General features: G+C 54.4%; 1 protein-coding gene across 1 annotated transcript; it reads left to right on the plus strand.

The window, feature by feature from the left end:
• The first annotated feature begins 1,830 nt into the window (after window positions 1-1,830).
• Window positions 1,831-21,339, plus strand: FBXO42 (F-box protein 42). The gene is made up of 10 exons (XM_083751225.1): window positions 1,831-2,367; window positions 9,062-9,349; window positions 9,720-9,836; window positions 10,819-10,953; window positions 14,880-15,033; window positions 16,834-16,944; window positions 17,053-17,149; window positions 17,449-17,505; window positions 18,790-18,906; window positions 20,060-21,339. Exons 2-10 carry the CDS (start codon window positions 9,082-9,084, stop codon window positions 21,206-21,208), a joined length of 2,205 nt encoding a protein of 734 aa, XP_083607351.1. The 5' UTR covers window positions 1,831-2,367; window positions 9,062-9,081; the 3' UTR covers window positions 21,209-21,339.
• Window positions 21,340-22,864: the final 1,525 nt, after the last annotated feature.

Raw genomic sequence — 22,864 nt, forward strand, 5'->3', positions numbered from 1 at the left:
GGCCCGAGGTTCCAGAAAATGATCTTCTGTGGATATGAGCCTGCGACAAAGGGGTGGAGGTTTGCATATCCAGAAGGTGATCAGACCAAGCTTCTGATCAGTAAACATGCTGAGTTCTGTGAGCAGAATGGTTGGTCAAGGATCCATGCGAGTCCTGACGTTCTCTCAGAATGTCTGTCTGATTCTGAGGAGGAGGGAGAGCTAGAGGCTGAACCTGTTGCTGAGGACCAAGTCTCTGAACAGGGTCAAGAACAGGGTTGGGCATCTCCATAGGTTGTTAAAAGAGGGCCCAAGAGTGAGCCTTCGTCTCCTGTTAGCAAAGTACAGAAGGTGCGAAGACGCACTAGGTCAGAGGGGGAGTCTTCTGATCTAGAAGACACACTTGCTGGCCCCAGTGGGTCAGAGGGAGCACCTGAGATTGTGCTCAGACGGTCCACTCGCACCACGAAGGGAGTTCCACCTGAGATGTTTCAGGTCACCAGTGCGTGGATTGGTTTCGCACAATGCGAACCTGGGAGTTTTGAGGAGGTTCAACAGTTGCCTGAGACAAATGCCAGAAAGGGATGGGAGGCAATGGAAAGGGAGTTGAACTCTCAGAGGTCTGTAGATGTGTGTTCAGTTTCCCTCAGGATGCGAGACGAGAGTGACGTCTCACATTCTGAGGCGTGGCTATATTCACAGAGGGGAGTGTTTTCTCTGTGTCCTTTCTTCCTTTCGCTTTTGCGGCGAGGCAGCAAGATGTGCGCTCTCTCGCCGGGGTGATTTAAGATGTGTTTTCTACAAGATTAAAGACTGTTGGAGTTAAGCAAAAACGCTTGCGTGCAGTCTGAGTTATTACACACACATAGCAACAGTTTCTACGCTGCGACGACTCTGCTACAGGGAACTGACGGAGACCTATCCACGGGGGTCCAGTGGGGCGTAGCGGAAGCCCGCCTAGGACCACATCCAAAAGCCAAGAAACTCAGCCCTCCAGATCTTTTGGGACTACAGTGGTACCTCAGGCCATTCTTATTAGGGATAATTAATGAAGAAATTCATTAAAAAGATGTAAATTTATTTATGTATGCCACAACAGCAGCGAGAATTCTCCTGGCTCAAAGGTGGAAACAGCAAGAACTCCCTACATTGAAAGATTGGAGAATTAAGATGGTAGAATTTGTGGAGTTGGCGAAGCTGACGGGGAGAATTAGGAATCGACCCGAAGAAAAATACCAAAAGGACTGGAGCAAATTTATTTATTATTTGAAAGAAAATTGTACTTATATGAAAACGTTTGTAGCATTAACGTGATATGTTCTAGTTACAGATAGGTAGCCGTGTTGGATTGCCATAGTCAAAACAAAAAAAATTCCTTCCAGTAGCACCTTAAAGACCAACTAAGTTAGTTCTTGGTATGAGCTTTCGTGTGCATGCACACGAAAGCTCATACCGAGAACTAACTTAGTTGGTCTTTAAGGTGCTAGTGATATGTTCTATAATGAGGAATTATGATGCTGATTTATAAACATAAATATGATTTCTTAAGGCTAATATATGGTAAAGAAGTGATCATGAGAATGCGATAGATATGTTAAATGTCATAGGGATGTCAGAAAGAGAGACGGAAGGAAGTCAAAGCTCATTTTGAGCAAATAATATAAGTTGTGAATATGTGTATGGAATTAAGATGAAATACAGAAAAAAATCAGTAAAAATTATGTTAAAAAAGTGATACCTCGGGTTACATACGCTTCAGGTTACATACGCTTCAGGTTACAGGCTCCACTAAACCAGAAATAGTACCTCGGGTTAAGAACTTTGGTTTAGGATGAGAACAGAAATCGCGCAGTCTGGTTGGCTACAGGTTTCTCGGCGGACTCCGCCCCACTGAGACCCCTCCCCGTCGCCCCACATGGCGTCACAATCCCTCCCAAGATGGCGCGCGCCTGCCGACAAGTGTCCCATTAGGCCCCTCCCCTTCGCCCCATTCCACCCCCCACCGGCGCCGCCTTTGCCCTTCCCAACATGGCGGCCGCGTAGCGCCCTTTACGTGGTGGGGGCACGTGACACTCGCTCTTCAACAGGACTTCTCCCTGCCGTTCCGCCGCGGGTCACGTGTCCGGCGGTCTTGCCCGCGCGCGCCTGCGCGTTAGCAACGCTCGTCCCTCTTCGCCACCTCTCCCTCGGCCCCATCCCTTCCCTCCCCCTTTCCTCCTTCCCCGGCCGGGACGGCGGCGGCGGCGGCAAGATGGCGGCAGCGACGGTGGCTGGGAGGGCTCAGGCTCCGCGCGAAGGTGGCTTGGGCTCCTCTGGACGCCCGCCCAGGCGGCAGGAAAGACTCTGAGGCGGCGGCGAGGAGGAGGAGGAGGAGGAAGCGGCAGCCAGGTGAGGAAGGGGCTCCCGCGACTCCCCCTGCCACACCCTCCCCCCGCACGCGCACCTGAGCACCGGGAGGGAGGGGCGCGCCACCTACGAGGAGGCGACGGGGTGGGGGGGGAGAAGGGCTGAAGGAGCACCTCTAGGGCGACCCCCCCGCCCTCTTATATATGGAGGGGGAAGCAGGTAGGCAGACCCCTCCCCGCAATAGACACCCGTGGTACCTGCGAGGGGAGATGAGGAGCCCCCCCATCCACGCGCGCTGCCTGTTTTCTCCAGAGGGAGGGGGCTTTGCCTGGGCAAGTGGGGAGGAGGGTGGGGTTGGCCCGAAGGGGTTCCTGAAGGGAATGGTTCCCCTGGATATCTCCGCCCCCCCTCCCCCCAGCGTCAGAGGAATGCCTGGACAGACAGACCTGGGGAGGGGGCTTTTGGGAAAGGGGGGAGCCTCATTAGCTCAATTTCCAGCAATGCCTGAAAAGGGGGTGCAGTTATCAAGCGAGGACCTGAAAAGGGGGTGCAGCTATCAAGTGAGGGGCGGTGTTGAGAGGTTTCCACGCAGCGAAGGCTGGAGGGCGATGCTAAAAGCCGGAGGCTGGGACTGAGGCTTGGAGGAAGTTCCTTCTGGCCCGCGCAGGGCTGAGGACAGGGGCCGCCTGGCCCTCCCGCTCCTTTGCTCCGTCGTGGGAAAGAGAGGCTGGCCCCGCCTGAAATGGCAGCCGGCATAGGGACCCCGTTGTGGGACTGAGGCCAGGCCAAGGCAAGGGCAGTGGCGTAGCGTGGGGGGTGCAGGGGGGGCCGGCCGCACCGGGCGCAACATCTGGGGGTTAGGGTTAGGGGGCGCAAATCCACGGGTTAGGGGGCGCAAATTACTTGCCTTGCCCCGGGTGCTGACAACCCACTCTACGCCACTGGGCAAGGGCCTCCTTGGCTGGGTCTCTCTCTTTAAGGAAGCTGAGCTGGCTGCCCAGCAGGGGAGAGGGAACCAGGGGGTGCCTCTTCTGCCTGCAATGGCGGCTGGGCTGAGCTGCGCCTCTCCTCTCCAGCCCAGAGGGCCAACCCCTCCTTTTTTGCCCAGGTGGGCTCAGTGTTTCCCTGCTCAGCTGAGGCCCCCAGAGCCTCTTTGCCCAGCAGGATGACACAGGCACTAGCTCCTCTGCCTCAGCGCCTGCTCCTGCTGCTGCCAGAATTTGTCATGTGAAGAAGACAAATTCTGCTTTCACTTTCTTGGCTTTGCTTGTGCTGATCTGATGTAGCAGAAATGGCTCTGCTGCCAGGGGGGCATGTGGGTTGTTATTTTGTGTATGGGGGGGATGCCTTCCCAGCAGCTATATTGAGGTTTCTCACCGCTGTTACCCATGGGCACTCTTGCCAACTCTTTCTGCGTGGTGGCGGTTTTGAGAGTGGTACCTCCAGAGCAGGGCTTGGCACAGTGGGCCGTTCTTCGTTTGTATTAAGTGGTATTTTTGTGTTAAGTGGTATCAGAGAATATTCTAGATTCTTAGCCAAAGGAGGGGTTGGTTTAAAAAAGCAAAACACTTTACCCAAGAAATGGAAGTTTCTTGTTCTAAGTTGGAGATTCTGAGGAAAGTTCCTGAGCAACTTCTGAATTCAGCACCAATCCTAACACACCCACTGTGAACAAATGGAGGTGTCCCCACTCCCTGAACTTAACTGAGCCTTGGAAGCCTTTTTAACCAGTCCAGCATCCTGTCTCTCACACTGGCCCAGAGAAGTCACAAAAGCAGGTTATGAGGCCACACTTACTCTGTTGCCCCTTCCTGTTTGTCGGCCCACAAACAGCCTCCTGGGGGAAAGGGCCAAGGTGGCTGGTACTCTCGGGGCTGGCATCCTAAATGGCATTTAATGCCCAAGTCAACGTGGGCAGGACTGGAGTGTAAACTCTGAAAGGAGGCTCTGAAGTGTTGCTCTGCTTGGGCAGAAATTACTTCAACCAGAGGCTGCAAGGGTCAGGGACGCTCCATGGCCAGGCTACCTCTGCTCCTCGGAGTAAGAGAACTGTATCTCCCACTTCTTGCCAGCTAGTGCAAAGCTCTTTCCATGCATCCTGGGTGCAAATGTCAACTGTGGTGCTTTGCGGAGGGACTTTGATCTCTGTGGGGTGGAGCACACCCTCTCCCAGCCTCACTTTTGGAGCAAACAGGGCTGGTGTTCCTCTGCTGGCTTTCCATGGTTGGTCTTGGATTTCAGCTCCTATCAGCCACAGTCAATCCTTGAAGCCAAAGAGTACTACAGGAACTTCAGGGCAGCTCAGGTTCTGTAGAGTCATGGTCCAAGGGCATAAGCCTCATTTTGGGTGCTAAGTGGCTAAAATTCAAATCCAGAACTAGCACGTTTTATTTTCACGTTGCAATAGTTATATGCTACTTGATTGTAATAAACCTTGATGCCCATATGAGCAGGGAGGAAGGAGAGGAAGGCACCTGCCAAAGAAATTGAGGGGAAAGATGCTTGTTTTGCATGCAGAAGCTTCCAGGTTCAACCCTCAGCACCTCTAGGTAGGACAGGGAGAGACTCCTGCCCGAAACTCTGGGGAGTTCTCACTGCCAGTCAGTGCAGGCAGTACTCAAACTAGGTGAAGGCAGCTTCCTAGACTCCAAAGTTTGAACAGGATGCTGCATCCTCATTGAGGAACCCCAGAGTTCACCTGGAGAGACCCTGATCTGCTTGGCATAAGGGCCCTGAAGACAGTTTGGGGGAGGGGTTCCTACCACAGGGGAGGGGGACAGACACTTTCCCCTTTGTCTTGTGAGGACAGGCAGCAGGTCATTCCTTGCAGTTCCCATTTATCGGATTTGGAGATTGATAGAGTGTTTTATTTAGAATTATTGCCCCTCTGCCGGTTTTGAAATTTGAGGCAGCAAGTATGATGAAGCACAATGCAGATGCAGAGATATAAATATATAGGAAGCTTTTGCCAGCTTCAATTGCCTGTGGCTCTCACTGTGAAGAGGCAGCCCATAATAGTTCCATCCTGAAAGGCCAACCTGTCTTGACATTTGGGCCCTGAATGGAAACAGAAGGCCTCCCGCTCACTTTCTTTTCCAGGATGTCGGTGCAGGAAGGAGGGAATTGATCAGCCAATGACAGCTGAACAGGAGGGCCGGGAGAGGGGAGAGATGTGGCCCTTCAGGCCTGTCTGTCTGACCCTTGGGACTCTTCCAGGTCCCAATCCTCACTGGCCTCACTTTGCCCCTTCCCCTTGAGTGCTTTTGCCTGGATGGGATATGGTATTAAACTCTGATGGCACCTCACTTCCCGGGGCCATTTGTAGAAAGCAGCCTACTCTACAGAGGCAAAACCTACATTTGTTGCTCTGCCCACTTCTGCCTCTGGCCTTGCCCACCCCCCAGAACGGGGATGTGGCCCTTGGGCTATACAGCAGAAAATTGTGATCCTGTGTGCTTGTGTGTTAATTGAAACTCCTGGAAGGGAAGAGGCAACTTTGTCTCCCGCTTGGATTTTCTGCCTCTTGAGATGTGAGAAGGATGCAGAAGCCATTATTGAGGCGGGGGGGGGGGCATTCTCCTTTCCGCGGGAGGCACAGATCCACTTGGTCAGTTGGCTTCTCAGCATCTCTGTTGCACCACTAAAAACCTCTGCAATGGGGCTGCCAGCTGAGCAAACAGCCCATTTTTGCAGTGTGGGAGTGGTCTCTAGATCTGTGCCCCCCATTCTTCAGATGTTGTATTGTGTTTTTACTATTTTTTGTTGGGAGCTGCCCAGAGTCCCTGGGGCAAGATGGGTGGCATGTCATTATTATTATTATTATTATTATTATTATTATTATGTTGCCTCTCCCCTGGGCCTCCTGCCCTCCATGGACCATAGAGCTCTCACCTACCTTGCACTATTGCAACAACCCTCTAGGGAGGATTTGACTTACCTGCCCGAGGGGCCGCTTTCATGGCTCAGCAGAGATTTGAAGGGTCCTGCTCCCCACCACCCCGACCCCATATTGATGGCTGCTTTACGATTATCCATCTGGATTTGAGCAGAGGAGCAGTTTTCTCCCTTGTTGTGCAACGGTAAAGCAGGTGACTTGCTGGCTAGGTGTACAGCCTTTAGTTTTGCAGTGAGAAACCTGTAGCCAGTCCTGGGAATGAAGCTTCTCTGGTAGGGAAAGGATGAAAGCAAAGCCTGACTTGCATGTGGGAAGACCCTGCAGGGAGCCAGAGAACTTGCCCTAAAAGCAGCAGGGCGCAGAAGCTCTGGCTGGATTAGTTTTTTCCCCCTCCTGCTTGAAGACCTGAGAAGAGCCCCCCTGGCAGGGCTCCACAGACCTTGCTGACTTTTCCCTGCAGGAGGGCACACAGCACCCCCTCTCTTGAAGTTGTAGCTCATCTCTCCCTCCGCAAGGGCCGGCTTCTGCCTTCCGGGGGCCAGAGCAGAAGCTAGCGTAGGACTTTCCTTTCTGCCAGCCATTCCTGGTTTGGGCCGACTTTGAGCAAAATGGGGGTGGGGGGGGGCGTGGACCGAAACCTTTGCAAGCTGTCTCTGCCCCAGCAATTACAACGTCAGGCAGATTCCGAGGCAACAACCGGCAATTAAGAGGGTTGGGTTTCCCCTCTTTCTCCTCCCATGAAGTTCAGGGAACTTGGGCTGCATTGGCTGGGGCGCCTGGGAGAGATGCACAAACACACCCCAGGCAGGGAAAGGCTCCTGGTGGGAATGGCTGGAGGCTGGGAAGGTTTGCATTTTGGATGCCTGCCAGCCCCGCCTAGAGAAAAACCTGTTAACCGTAGAATTGCAGAGTTGGAAATGAACCCAAGGGTCATATAGTCCAACCCTCTGCAACGCAGAAATTGCAACTAAAGCATCCCAGAAAGGTGGCTATCCAATCTCTGCTTAAAAATCTCCAATGAAGGAGAGTCCACCGCCTTCAGGACGTCTCCCTGAGGCTGTGGCAGAAAGCATAACCGGCCAGCAGTGAAGGGAACTATTTCTTACCTGACGGAATAAAGTGCTCTGCAGGAAAATAATTTGCAAAGTTTGCAGGAAGGGTTTTCACTCTATCGCGCACAGGCTGCGCGATAGACTGTGTTTGCAGCTGGTATGAGGCTCGCAATTCAGAACCCTAAGAATTTATGCTTTAAAAACCCAAGTTGTTAGTCCTTATGGCTGCAGGTTCACCCTCCAGTAGCTGGTTCAAAGATGGCTGTCCTCTGCCCCCTCCTGTTAAGGGGGGGCATTTGGCAACAGGCCCCCAGCACTGACCCACCGTTGCCTCCAGGCTTGGCTTGGCTTCAAATTATTTTGAAAAATACCAAAGAGAAGTCTTAACATCAAATGTGAATCCTTGGAACAGCCAAACCCATTGTCCTTTCATCTCAAACCTGTGCATCTTCCATTAATGCATTCCTTCAGAGCTACGGTTGTGTGCTTGGGGGGGGGGGAGACCCCACCCAATTCTTTTCTGAGGGAGGGGTCTTGCTCCCTGGGCTTAAGGGTATGGATGGAGACCAAGGACACAACCAGGACCCCTCAGGGAGGGTTTTGCTTCATGACATCCTTCATAGCAAGGAGCATTCAGAAGAGACATAGGTTTTATTTAAGCGGGGAGGAATGCAAAGATGTTGAACTCTCTAGCAAATCCTCAAGAGGGGTCTTAGCCTGTGAAGCCACAGGGTTGGTAGCTGGAGCACAAACTATTTTCCGTTTTTATGAATTAATATCACTATTAAAGCATTTCTACTGCCCAGTTTAGCCAGAAAGGCTCCCAGAGTGGTTTATAGAACAATAAGTAAAACAAGGCAGTTCCTGCCCTCAGGCTGACATGACACAGAAGGAAAATTGGCTGGGGAAGAAGGAGGAAGAAAAATAAACTTAGGCACCAGTTTTTAAAGTTACAGCTGAAGGAGCCCTTCTCCTCCTCCTCCTCTTCTTCCTCCTCCTCCTCCGTCTCCTTCTCTCTCTCTGGCCCTGGAGAAGGGCAATGTCTTTCTTTAATCCACTAAGTCGCAGTGATAGGCAGGCTCTCTCCTCTCAACAGTCTCCCCTTTTCTCAGTTGGGGAGGGGTTTGCACCCTCCTTTGAGTCCTGCTTCGGGGGGGGGGGGTGAGGCTCTTAAGCGTGAGGCTGATGGAAGCTCCCTGAGGCATGCAAGCCACTGATACTGAATGTTTGGAAGCATGGAAAGGGTGAGCTTTGTGGGAGCCCATTGTAGGCCGAAAGGACCAGTGTGGCTGGCGTGTGTGTGTGTGTGTGTTGGGGAGGATGCAGAAAGACTCTCCTTTGTGACCCCAGATAGGGCGCACTGGCCAAGACCTGCACCTGAGCCATGCTGGGTGGAGGTCTCTTGATGCTCCAGGTCTTGTTCCTGCCCCCCCCAAGGGTCCTGAGCAGGTGCAGGGGACCTGTGGTGGGTGTGTCATCCAGTCACTCTCTCCAGACCTCTGTGGGTTGTAGGGGCGGCAGATGTGCCGAGGAAAGGGCAGAACTGCCTGTCATCTGAGGTGGGGTAGGGCCTGCCCCTCTTCCCTTCTCTCACATCTCTCTTGGGGAAGCCAGATCATGAGAGCAGCAGGCAGGTCGGGAAGCGAGCGAGGGAGATGGCGGCCGCCTCCACTGTCTGCTTGAGGGCGTGCCAGGGGACTGGGGACCTCTGGCTGGGCCAGACTGACAGCCATGGGGTCTGAATAACGTGTGTGGCATTTCTCCCCCCGCCCCCTCTCTTGTTTTGAAGCTGCCACGTGGAATGGTGCCATGGCCAACTCCTCAGACAGCGAAGAGGACAGCTTCATGGCCGTGGACCCCGAGGAAGCTGCGGCCGACGGGGCCACCATGGAGCAGGATGAGGGGGAGCCCAGCGCCAGGCCGGAGGAAGAGGGCGAGGGAGGGGGCGCCAGGCTCCGCCGGTCCATGCAGGAGCTGCCAGAAGAAGTGCTGGAGTACATATTGTCCTTCCTCTCGCCCTACCAGGAGCACAAGATGGCAGCCCTGGTTTGCAAACAGTGGTACCGCCTTATCAAAGGTACTTGCGTTTGGCGGGGAGGATAGCTGGAGTCTCCCCTGATGGCAAGCCAGGCTTCCCCGTAGTTCACAGCCCTCTCCTGAGTTTCTACTCCCAAAGAGACTTGCCTGGAGAAGCAGCAGAAGCAGGCTGCGCAGAAGGTGTTTGGCCAGGGTTATCTGTATCCTGCTCAGCCCTTTGTTGGCAGAATCAGAGCCACCTTGCGCTGCTTGAAATCTCGAGGGAGCCGCAAGTGGTGCCTAACCTCTGTGGTCAGGGCAGCCCCAATGTGGAGCTCCAGAGAGCTGGAGCCAGCTTGGCCTTGGGGCAGTTACGGGTCTTGGGTGGGAAATTCCCAGTGGTGATGCCTTGCTCTCTCTTCCTCCTCCAGGTGTGGCCCACCAGTGCTACCACGGCTTCATCAAGGCGGTTCAAGAAGGCAACATCCAGTGGGAGAGCCGCACCTATCCTTACCCTGGGACCCCCATAACCCAGCGCTTCTCACACAGTGAGTCCCTGGCTGGGGAGCGGACTGCAGGGCGTAGGGTGGGTGGCAGAGGCCTGCAGCCCTGGGGCCCCTTTCTCAGCTTCCTTGCATGGAAGATTTCAAGTCTGGAGGTGGCCTTGTTTTCAACAGAGAGCAGGGGAGGTGGATGGAAGGTGGGGATTGGGAAATGGGCCGGCGGGGGGGGGGGGGTTTAAGCCCTTTGCAGAGCAGCCGTGGGGAAGGGGGAACTTCTGGCTCCTTTGCAGGAGCCCCAGTTGGCCCACAGGCCCATTCTCCCCAAGGCATCTGGTTGTGGGGCAGCTAAAGTTGTAGCTGCTCCCTGGAAAGTGTGCTGCCAGCCAGCTGATCGCCAGGGCCCACGGTGTATAAAGGAAAACGCTTCACCTGACCTCTGGGTGGCCCATCAAAACACCCAGAGAGCCCTGCAGCAGCAGGATCAGGCTGGAGGGACCCGTCTTTCTCACGAGACAATGGAGTGCACCTCCAGGGGTGACGCCGAACTGCTGCCTTAGCACCAAAGTGACCTCCCTCGGACACAAGCCTGGGCAGTGTGCATGGAGGTCCTGGGCTGCCCAGATGACAAGACCCCGCTCTCAGCCTCACTGAAGTGGTCCAAAGGGAAACAGAGCAATGCCTTTGACAATCAGCTGGGCCACAGGAGTTGCTGGAAGGAGGCGTACAATGAGGGGAGGGGTGTCACCAGCCATGTCAGTAAATGGGCAGAGGAGAGATGCCTCTGTGGAGCCTGCATGTTCAGAGGCAGTCTACCACTCAAGGACAGTCAGCTTATGGGGGCTGAGCGCTGCTTGTGGGCTTCCTCCAGGCCACAGTAAGGCAAGAGGCTGCTGGGCCAGATGGAGTCCTCTGGGGGCCAGGGGTGGGCTTGGGCCTGGCTCCTGTGTCTCTCCCCCTCTCTCTCAGGGTGGAGTTTGAGTTTGCTAGGCACTCAGGGCTGGTGTTCCTTCTTTCCTGGTCCCTCCAGGCGCCTGTTACTACGATGCCAACCAGTCCATGTATGTCTTTGGCGGCTGCACCCAGAGCAGCTGCAACGCTGCTTTCAACGACCTCTGGAGGCTCGACCTGAACAGCAAAGAGTGGATCCGGCCACTGGCCTCAGGTGAGAGCAGGTGCAAGCTTGGGGTTGGCTGGGAGGAGGCTGCCATCCTGGGGCCACCCAGAGGAGTTCTTGGCCAGAAACCTGGGCTGAAACGGAGTCAGAGGGGGTTCCTTCTCATCCATGCCTCTTGGTCACGGGATGCAGCTCCTTGAACGCTAAGGAGGAGGGGAGGATGACATCCAAGGCCCTGTAGACGTTGCTAGACCTCTGCTCCTGAGGAGCAGGGAGGCAGGAGAGGAGGTTTCCACCCTCATTCGCCTGGGGTGGCAGTTGCTGTCTACAGCTCAGGTACAGAGCCAGAAAGAGCCACAGGCTGCGTGGCTTCTGCCTTCCACAGAGAGCAAGATGGGGCAAGGGTGCTCTTGGGCTGCCTCACTGATAACTGGAGTACCTGCCTGCTCCTAGCGCAGGGCCATGCATTCCCCGTCACTGGGAGCTCCCCTTTCAGGGCTTGGGAGAGCCGGCTGAGGTGTGCTTCTACCGGTGGCCCCCACGGCAGCCAGAGGGAGTGTGGGAAATGGACGATCCTTCCCACAATCCTCAGCTGCATGGATGGTACCGAGGAGAGGCAGTTCCCACAACCACCTGGTTTTTAATAACAGTGGTGATTGCTTTAACACCTTAAAAAAAACAACTGCTGCAGGAAATTGGGGGAGGCATTTTGTGGGTTCCGCTATGTAGGGGGTCAAGGACCGAAAGCTCTCTCCCCCCCCAAAAAAACCCCTCAGGATAGGGTTTTCTTGCCGCCGTCCCTCCTGCTGGCTTCTCCATGGATCTTCTGTTGCAAATGTTGCATACAGTCATTTCTTAATTCTTTTCCTTTGCTATTAGAAATTCCTGCTTCACACGGCAGCTGCTTTTCTCACCTGCCAGGGAGCGTGTTTTGTAAAGAACAAAATCTGATGGGGGGGGCCCTGGCTTCTGGGGCACCCCCAGGTGTCCTGCTGACCCTCGGTAGCACCTGCCCCATGGCAAGGGTCTGGCTGCAGCAGCTGGGGCCTTTGGGGTGGGGAGGTGGCAAGCATCGTCACTCCCACCCCCCTTCCTGCCACGGAGTCCCCTTGCAGCTGGGGCTGGGAAGAGGGATGGGAGCCTGCAGGGTGTGGACGTGGGTGGGTGGAGAGGCAGGACTGTGGGGCAGGGTTAGACAGAACTCTAAATGCCCCACATGCAACCCCTCAGCCTCTTCGATCGGCGAAACACATAACACCAGTTCCACAATTACAGACATACCTTGGAAGTTGAACAGAATCCGTTCCAGAAGTCCGTTTGACTTCTGAAACGTTTGGAAACCAAGGTGCGGCTTCCGATTGCGCAGGCGCGCTGGAAACAATAGTGGAAGCCACGCCGGACGTTCGTCTTCCAAAAAAAGTTTGGAAACTTGCGGTTTTCAATTGTTCGGGAGCAGAACCTTCGACTCCCAAGGCGTTCGGGAGCCGAGGTACGACTGTATAAGAATTCAGGATCTGCACTTTGGAACTCCCTGCCTGTTGACATCAAGCAGGCGCCTTCACTGTCTTCTTTTCAATGCCTGCTAAAAGCATTACTACTTAGACAAGCCTGTCCAGGCGCTTAGAAAGTTGAATTTTGACTTTATATATGTTTTAAAGTACCGCTGGTAGGTTTTTGTTGATTTTATTGTTTTATCCGTTCGTAAACCGCTTTGAGGGGTGTTGCAATATGCCATCTACCCAAGGCAAAAAAAAGTGGGAGAGCTGATGGGTGCTAGTGGGGTGTAGATGTTCCAGCAGGTGGCGGGGACATCCAGGCGACACCCCCTCCCCCCCCCACACTCTGGTCTGGATGCTGAAATGCAGCCCAGCTGTGAGTCTCCTCCCTTGCAATGGCAGGAGAGACAAAGCTTGAGTTGGGGAAGGAAAGCCCCCCCCCCAGTAAATTGCCCGGGAGTTGTAGGCGGGGCGTCCTCAACCCCCCAACACCTGCCTGTCAGCCTGGCAGGAAATTAGGGGTTTTGTGCTTCCCCTTTCAAGAGCTGCCTGACGAAAGCATTAATTAACTTGTACAAGGAGCTGCCAACTCTTCCCTCGACTGCTCCCCCCTCCACGGAAAGGAAGGAGGGAGTTCAATTTGCAGCCAGGCGGCAGGTCCCTCTGCTTCCAGCAAATGGGAGCAAGAGATGCAGGCTGTTCTCTTTTGGGGGGGGGGTCTGTCGTGACCGCAGGGCCCCCTTGCATCCCCAACACCCCACCCCTTAGAGCAGCACTGCAAAAGGGCTGTGTGTTCGGTGTTTCTCCTTTTCATTTCTTAAACCAAACCAAGAAACGGGTTCCTAGTCCTCAAGGGGGCAGGTGTGGAACTGGCAGAAAGGGGGAGGGTCTGTGGGCGGATGTGACCCTGTCCTGCATGCTCTGTGTTCATCTTTCGTCTTTCTTTGGGTGCAGGCAGAGGAGCAGAAATGCTGGTTTCTCTGAAGAAAAAGCATAGCCCTTTCACACACAGAGAAGCTCGCTGCATTCCTGATTCTCTTCCCCCCTCCCCGGCACTTGACAATGAAGTTTCCGCCAGGGAGGGCTATTTTTGTCCCAGCACTGCACTGCCCTGTCTACTTCCTCTGGAATTCAGGGAGGCTCTCCAGGGAACTCTGGGATCCGTTGAGCCTTGGGGGGGGGGGATTTGCCATGTGCCAGGCTTTGGATGGTCTAGCTTTAGGGGCCTATTTTTGCAGTCATGCAGGCGTGAGCTGCAAATAGCCCCATCCCCAATTTTGGTCTTGGATCCTGCTGGCAACTCTGGCCTCTGACTCTCGAGGTCGCCTTGGAAGTGTTGGTGGCGCCGAGTTCCCAAGGCTGTCTCTGGGTGCCCAGTTACCTTTCCTGCATGTCTCTCCCCACCCCGTTGGGTAGGACTGCAGTATCCCACCCACCAGCCCTGTCTGATCTCTCCATGAAAGGATAAGCCTCTGGAGGAAGAAACAGCGTCTCCTGGCTTGGGAAGAATCAGAGGCTGGAGCCACAGGCTCTTTCCTCTCTCAGTGTTGGCTGTCTCGGGGACAGGGAGGAATTATAAAGCTGTAGAAGTGGAAGGGACCCCAAAAGTCATCTATCCCAACCCTCTGCAGTGTAGGAATCACTCTCAATCCAGTGGTTAGGATTCCATGAACTTGCTTAGAATCATTAGGTACCACTTCATAGCAGCAGCTTCTCACAGTAAAAATCAGATTTGATAACAGAAATCACCCGATGCTGGCAGGATAGGTTGGGGCAGGTGGCGTTTCCTTTTTTAAAAAATAATTTTTATTAACCGGCCAATCAAATCAAATTGAATCACATCACATAAATTCCGAATTACAAAGCCGAATTTTAAATTTTGTTAGGGGGGGGCCCATATTTCAAGATCCGAAGGGGGATTCTGATCATCTTCTTGCTACTGCGTTAATGTCCAAATCAGTCCAAACAGAGTTCATAATTCTATCCAGTCTTATCTTGCTGTTTCCACATCACATCTTGTTCATATATTTTCTCTTTTTTCTTTATGATCTCTTCTGATAGTCTCCTTAAGCCGATAAACACCAATAATTGGGCAGGTGGCGTTTCCAGGGGGCAGAGAGCCTAGCTTCCTTGCTGACATTGGCACTCGGGCAACAGGAAAGGGGCAGCCCCAAGACTCCTCTGCCCTTGCTCAACCTCATTTGCAGACAAGATGCAAAGGCTTCTTCAAAATGGGATCTCCTTGCCTTCCAACCAGGGCTTTCCATTCCACGTTGGAGACAGACAGCGGCTTGTGTCCCCCGTTGCTTGCCCAACTTCAGGCAGAATGGCAAACTTTGGCCATTGCAAATCGGGTAGTTGCGGGAGGGTGGTGCTGGTGGGTCAGGTCCTCGGCTGTCTATGGCTTTTTCATCTATGTCTGTATCCAGGGAGCCCTTTCCTAAGCGAGGTCTGCTTTTCTCTCCCTCCTCCCTGCAGGCTCTTACCCTTCACCCAAGGCGGGGGCCACCCTGGTGGTATACAAAGACTTGCTGGTGCTGTTTGGAGGCTGGACGCGACCCAGCCCTTACCCCCTGCACCAGCCAGAGAGGTTCTTCGACGAAATCCACACCTATTCGCCCTCCAAGAATTGGTAAGAGCTGTTCGGAACAACAGTCTGTCATTCTCAAACCTTCATTTCAGGTGTATAGAATTGCAGAACTGTAGATTTGGGGTCCCACAGGTCACCTGGTCCTGCGATGCTGGAATCACAGCTAAAGAATTGCTAGCAGGTGCCCAACCAACCTCCTGCTTAAATACCTGCAATGAAGGAGAGCCCATGAGTGTCCGATGGAGACCCTCAGAAAGCTCCTCCTGATGTTTAGTCAGAATCTCCTTTCTTGGAACTTGAATCTGTTGGTTCAGGTCTGGAGCAGCAGAAAACAAGCTGCCTCCATCTTCCATGGGGCAGGCCTTCAGATGTTTGGCTATCTAAAGGGCCATCACACGGACGATGGAGCAAACCTCTCTCCCGCCCCTCCTTTTTTTTTATTCAGTGAATTGCACACTGCCCAATAACAGCCGTCCTGCATTGATTTGATTTTTTATTTTATTTTTTTGCTGTGGACATTGGAGTGTGAGCACGGTAAGAATTTTCATTAACTTTTATCTATATAACCCAGTTAACAAAATAAAAAAAAATGGGGGCGAACGCACGAAAGATAAACCGAGCCGAACCAAGGCTAGGGTGGGATGTTACGTGCGCAAGAGAAAGTGATAAAGCTGGTTATCCAGAGATCTGCGAAAAGATACAGACAGGTGGGCCCAGCTGTGAGCAGCCTGAGGAAGTACCCCCCCCCCTTGGGCCTGCCCACAAAAAGCACTCGCTGCTTCCAGGAACTCTTCTCGTGGTGAGACTGTTGTGGGTGAGCTGAGCGTTTGTGAGACCCCGGGGTGAGAACCTGGAGGCTGAGAAGAAGGAAGAGTGTGTCCAAAGGGAAATGAATTTATATTGATGTATATTTATCAGCCTGAAGCTCAACATCAAAAAAACGAAGATCATGGCCACTGGTCTCATCACCTCCTGGCAAATCGAAGGGGAAGAAATGGAGGCAGTAAGAGATTTTACTTTCTTGGGCTCCATGATCACTGCAGATGGTGACAGCAGCCACGAAATTAAAAGACGCCTGCTTCTTGGGAGACAAGCAATGACAAACCTAGACAGCATCTTAAAAAGTAGAGACATCACCTTGCCAACAAAGGTCCGAATAGTGAAAGCTATGGTTTTCCCAGTAGTGATGTATGGAAGTGAGAGCTGGACCTTAAAGAAGGCTGATCGCCGAATAATTGATGCTTTTGAATTATGGTGCTGGAGGAGACTCTTGAGAGTCCCATGGACTGCAAGAAGATCAAACCTCTCCATTCTGAAGGAAATCAGCCCTGAGTGCTCACTGGAAGGACAGATCCTGAAGCTGAGGCTCCAATACTTTGGCCACCTCATGAGAAGAGAAGACTCCCTGAAAAAGACCCTGATGTTGGGAAAGATGGAGGGCACAAGGAGAAGGGGACGACAGAGGATGAGATGGTTGGATGGTGTTCTCGAAGCTACCAGCATGAGTTTGACCAAACTGCGGGAGGCAGTGGAAGACAGGAGTGCCTGGCGTGCTCTGGTCCATGGGGTCACGAAGAGTCAGACACGACTAAACGACTAAACAACATATTTATCAGCAACTCTGTATTACTGCAACATTTTCATATATATTTTTGTAATGTTTTGTTCAAGTTGCCCGTCACTGATTTTTGCACACCACTTGGAGATTTTAAGCAGTATAGAAATTTAAAGATCAAGGGAGGTAGTTTGTGTGTGTGTGTGTGTGTGTGTGTGCGCACACGCGCACTGTTTTGTAGCTTCATCTGGCCCCTCTTTCTTCTCCCCCTCCTGCCCCCCCTTCAGGTGGAACTGCGTGGTTACCACCCATGGACCCCCTCCCATGGCTGGCCACTCCTCCTGTGTCATCCAGGACAAAATGATTGTCTTTGGGGGGTCCCTTGGATCTCGGCAAATGTAAGTCTGTTCTTCTCCCCTCCCCTCTTCAAATGAAAAACACGATAGTGTCCCGCAAGACCACCACCAAAAAGAAGGCTTCCATCTAAGGTTCTCTCTTTCTGGCAGGAGTAATGACGTCTGGATACTGGACCTGGAGCACTGGGCCTGGTCCAAACCAACTATCTCCGGGCCCACCCCGCATCCGCGAGGCGGCCAGTCGCAGGTGAGGGTCTCCTTATGCTTGCAGTGAGGCCCACCAGGGGCCAAGTGTGGCAGGACCCCTCCCCTTTCTTCTGGAGATATTGCCAGCGGGGATTGATGCCCTGTGCCATTGGGATACAGCTGCTCCTGACCTTGGGAAGGTCTTGGGTGAGCAGCTGTCAGTGGGAGTAGGCAGAGCTTGGCTTCAGTGGGCCAGGCAGGGGCCTGACTCAATGGAGGGCAGCAGGTGGTTTGTAGGCTTCTGGCCTCTCTGAGCTCCCCAAGACTACATACCCACTTTTCTCTCTCTCTCTCTGCCAGATCGTCATAGACGACAAAACCATCCTGGTCCTCGGAGGCTGTGGGGGCCCAAATGCGGTGAGTAAGCCGTGTTGTGGGGGCTCTTCACTCCCCCATTCGTTCCCTTTTAAGGCTCCAGTCCACTGTGGTGATATTTATTTATTTATTTATACATACATACATACATACATACATACATACATACACCGCCCATCTGGCTGGGTTTCCCCAGCCACTCTGGGCGGCTTCCAAGAGAACACTAAAATACAATAACCTATAAAACATTAAAAGCATCCCTAAACAGGGCTGCCTTCAGATGTCTTCTAAAAGTCTGGTAGTTACCGTATTTTTCGCCCCATAGGACGCACTTTTTCCCATCCAAAAATGAAGGGGAAATGTGTGCGTCCTATGGGGCGGATGCAGGCTTTCGCTGAAGCCTGGAGAGCGAGAGGCATCGGTGTGCACCGACCCCTCTCGCTCTCCAGGCTTCAGGAAGCTATCCACAAGCCTTGCAAGCCCAGTGGGAGTTCCTCCGGAGGGCTCCCCGTGCTTCGGGCGGGTGTCCGCAAGCCTTGCACGCCCGGCAGGAGGTCCCACCGGGTGCGCGAGGCTTGGGGCGGCAGCCCCGAAGCACAGGGCACCCTCCGCAGGGCGCCCTGTGCTTTTGGCGGGTGTGCGCAAGGCTTGGGGCGGCAGCCGCAGCTGGGGGGGGAGAAATAATTTTTTTTTATTCATTCCCTCTCAAAAAAACCCCAAGGTGCGTCCTATGGGCCGGTGCGCCCTATAGGATGAAAAATACGGTATTTTTCTCTTTGACATCTGGTGGGAGGGTGTTCTACAGGGCGAGTGCCACTACCGAGAAGGCCCTCTGCCTGGTTCCCTGTAACTTGGCTTCTCGCAGTGAGGGAACCGCCAGAAGGCCCTCAGAGCTGGACCTCAGTGTCCGGGCAGAATGATGGGGGTGGAGACGCTCCTTTAGAAGCACCCAGCCAGATTCTGCAGGTGCTACTTTCCTAGAAGCCACCCAAGACCGGCTTTCTGGCTCTCTGCTCCACTTGGGCAAAGCAAGTGAGTTGCCCTCCGTTCTGCCTGCTGCTTCTCTTTGGTGGGGTGGAGGAAGGGGGGGCGGTTCTACAGGAGCAAGATCAGCATCAAAGGGGTGGGATGTTGGGCCTGTCTAGCGCTATTCCGAAAGAGGTCACCACTGGCTACCTTTTGAAGAGCAAAGGCAGCCCCTCCTCATCTTGGGAGTGTCCCCAGCCGGCTCCCCTTTGCACCCCAGAAAGAGGACCCCCTCCTGTGCCTGACTGACCCCTCCTTCCTTTTCTGCCCAACAATGCTGACCTGCCTCTTTGCCCCCAGTTGTTCAAGGACGCCTGGTTGCTGCACATGAGCTCCGACCCTTGGACCTGGCAACCCCTGAAGGTGGAGAATGAAGAGCAGGGCGCCCCCGAGCTCTGGTGCCATCCGGCTTGCAGGGTGAGCGGGGGGGGTGGTTCTGAGGGGGGCGAGGAACAGCTGCCAGGGCTGCCTCTTCACCCACAGCTCTTTGAGTGCGGTGGGCTTCCTTTAAAAAATTTAAAAGAGGGAGGGAGGGAAATAATGAGACCCCACCTCCCAAGTGGTCTGCTGGCTGAGCTGGGATTTGAACTTGCAGCTTAGGCACTTGTGGCACATCTAGTTCCATATTGTACCATATTGTACCAACAGTAGCGGCTCTTGTGGGCTTTCAGGCAAGGGCAATTCCCAGCCCTGCCTGGAGGTGCTGTTATAGTTGAGTCTCTTCTCCTCCTGTAACCTTCTCAAAGCAAGGAAGGATTGGACTCTGATTACTAAAATACACACGAGGCTTGACCAGCAAGAATCTGGGAGGAGGATCCTTGTCCACCCCTTGGCCCAGGTTGTTTTATTCACAAAAGAACTTTTTACACAGTGTTTGTAAGAACCAATCAGATTTCCTCTGAGCATTTCAAAAACCCCACGTGGGATAAAGTCAGATCAGAAGAAATCCTGTTAACTACAAAGACTACTTTGAGCATGCATACATATCTGAGAGTAAATAAAACAGGACTAGAGGAATGTATTCAACAAAACCTTGGAGGTCATAAACAAGCAGTAAAACATGAGAGGAAGGATGGCTAGGAAGATCTTTATCACCTTCATGTGAAACTATTTCCTGGCCCTAAGATTAACAAAACCAAGGAAGGGTACATCAAAGCTACCTATTAACTTTATGGCCTAGGATGCCTGGTGCAGCAACCAGCAACTGGTCTGTGTCCTAGAATGCTTATACGTGCTTGTCAGGTGCAGAGAAAGCAAATGGCAGAGGTGGAGAGGCTTGTGGGATTCGATCAGAAACCATTGTCAATGACTCAAACCTAGTCAATGCCATGCTTTCATTGTGGACACAATGGTTTGCTTCATTTTTCATAATGCCTCATAGCAATCCCACCTGACCCCCACACTCTGGATATTTGCACCCCCACACCTCCCACCCACCCCCTTTGAGTGGGGCTGAGAGAGGAGGAGCTCAGCACCGTCCAGCCCCTGGGAGCCCTGTGTTGCGCTTCTCAGCCCCCTTGCTTTGGGCAGCAGAGAGGGTGACGCTGTGCCCCCTTGATTTCTCTTGCAGGTGGGGCAGTGCGTGGTGGTCTTCAGCCAGGCCCCCAGCGGGCGGGCGCCTCTCAGCCCCAGCTTGAACTCCCGCCCGTCCCCCATCAGCGCCACCCCGCCGGCCCTGGGTCCTGAGGCGCGGGAATATCGCTCCCAGTCCCCGGTGCGGACAGCGGATGAGGCTCCCTGCGTCAACGGCCGGTGGGGCACCCTGAGGCCCCGGGCACAGCGGCAGACGCCCTCCGGCTCCCGGGAAGGGAGTCTCTCGCCGGCAAGGGAGGACAGCTCGCCCATCCTGAACGGCAGTGGGGGCTTGTCGCCTGGCCCCCTGGCCACAGGGGGGGCCTCTCTGGACAGCCCCCTGCAGGCCGCTTCTCCCGGCATGCCTTCTGCCATCAAAGGACATGATCCCAAGGCCAGCCTGCCCCTGGGCCCCCGGCGGGGCTCCCTCCCTGACCAGAAGGACCTGCGGCTGGCGGTGGCTGACTTAACCTGGGAGCCGAAGCCTCCGGCCACTTCCCTGGCCTGCCAACTGGACGCTGCAGAGAACAGGACGGTCAGCCTGACCTTCAGGAACCCTCCGGAACAGACCAACGGCCTCCATACCCCGCCCCACACGGCCAGCTCCTTGGCGGGTGCCGTCTCCCCTGGCGCCCTGCGGCGGAGTCTGGAGGCGGTGAAAGCCCTCTCGGCCAAGGGGCCCCCTACTCTGGCCGTCCTCAGTCCCCCTTTGGTCTCCTCGCCGGCGTCCCCTGGCAGCCAGAGCGGCAGCGCTAGCAGCACGGAGGGGGCGGCGGCGGCAGCAGCCCCCAGCATCCCCCGGCCCGTCTCCGCCCAGGGGGACGGCCACGCCTTGCCCCCCATCGCCCGCCGGCTCGGCCACCACCCGCCGCAGTCGCTGAATGTGGGCAAGCCCCTGTACCAGAGCGTGAACTGCAAGCCCATGCAGATGTACGTGCTGGACGTCAGGGGGGCCCAGGAGCACGGGCGGGTGGCCTGGAAGGTCTTCCACAGCAGCTGTGTGGTAGGGCCCCCCGAGACCAGCCTGCACACCGTGGTGCAGGGCCGGGGGGAGGTCATCATCTTTGGCGGCCTGATGGACAAGAAGCAGAACGTCAAGTACTATCCCAAAACCAATGCCTTGTACTTTGTCCGAGCAAAGAGATAATGCAGCGGCGGAAGCGGCTCCCTCCCCCTCAAGACCCCCTCATTGTCGTCGTCCTCTTCCTCCTCCGTGCTCTGTCAAGCGGGCTGTGAATCTGGGCATCCACCCACCAATAAAAAAAAAGATCTAAGCAACTGGAACGAATGCTCTTACCCCTCCAGGTCCCAGCATGAGCCCAAAGTGCCAAAAAACACACCTTTTCCCAGAGAGGGGTGGTGGTTCCAGACTGGAGGGTGCTGAGCAGGCCCTTCAATGCACATTGTGGCTTTCTCAACATACTTCCAACCCTGTGGCAGTTGTGGAGGGTTGCCAAGGGATGGGGGTGGGCACCATTCTGCTCCCTGCTGTGGGGCTGCAGTGATGCTTGGAGCCCACCTTGGATGCTTTCCCCTGACCATTATCCTTTTGGAAACACCCCCACCCCCGTTATTGTTGCTCTAGCCCCCCTGAAAGTTGCTGTCTGATTGATGTGAGTCTCTGGATGCTGTCCCTTGGAGCAGAGTGGTTGAGATGTTCCTGGCTATGAGGAGCAGCCTGGCAGTGGCGTAGCGTGGGATGTCAGCACCCGGGGCAAGTAATTTGCGCCCCCTAACCCGTGGATTTGCGCCCCCTAACCCTAACCCCCAGATGTTGCGCCCAGTGCGGCCGGCCCCGCCCTGCACCCCCCACGCTATGCCACTGCAGCCTGGCAGGGTGTGCTGGTCCATCACAGCAAAAGCAGCCAACTGCGGGGGGGGGGGGGACGACTTAAAGTAGTACCAGCTTATTTTGCAGATGCCAGAGGAAGGGCCCCCATTGGCAGCCTTGTGTGTGACGGGAGGGGCCTTTGTCCATGGAGTCCTGCCACTCCAGCAGGCACAAGGGAATAAGCAAGCACATCTGGAGTTCGGACCTAGCCTGTTTCGGTGGCTCATGTTGCAGCCTCCCTGCCTGCCTGCCTCCCTTTCCGCTACAGTGGAAATGGACTTGCTCAGATTCCCTGCTGGTTCCTAGAGGAAGCACTGACTCCTCCCAGCGGGTAGGGTGGGGGGGAGGGGCTCTTGTGACTGCTGCTCCCCACCAAAGCACGCTTCCAGATTGTGAAGGAAGAGGGACAGGATCCACACAGGCCCCAGGTTCTTCTGTGGCGTGAGTGACATAGCCGAGCAGGAGCGCTAGGCTGCCCCCTTGGTCCCTAGCCTTGGAAGGTGCCATTGGCGGGGGGAGTGGGGGACGGCAGACTCAACAGCATAAAAAGCGGGACAGGCCCTGGGAGGCGCCTCTGTGGCTTGCTTGTTGAGCAGAAACTCCCTCTGATGAAAAACGACATGTGTAGCTCACTCCCATCCTTCCATTGCCAACAATCATACGAAGTGGCTTCTCGAGGTTTTCCCGGAGTGTTCCAGGCCAAAATTCAGGCCAGCTTTCTCCCCAGATGGTGGGCAGGTGGGAAGGCCGTCCCTAGAGGCCACTGGCTGCTTTCAGTGGTCTATACATTTGCTTCTGGCCACCTGTCTTGCCCGATGTCCCCAGCGCTTTTCATCTTCCCTACTTCGAGGACCAGAAAGGATGAAAAGAAAGCTCCATACATTTCAAAGCTCCCTTTTCCTGGCTCTGCTTGCTGAGTAAGACAGGAATGGGGTGGGGAGTCCAGGATCTACCACTGCCACCCCCACCCCA

The sequence above is a fragment of the Podarcis gaigeae genome (assembly GCF_964106915.1).
Source record: "Podarcis gaigeae genome assembly, chromosome: 8".
NCBI classification, from domain to species: domain Eukaryota; kingdom Metazoa; phylum Chordata; class Lepidosauria; order Squamata; family Lacertidae; genus Podarcis; species Podarcis gaigeae.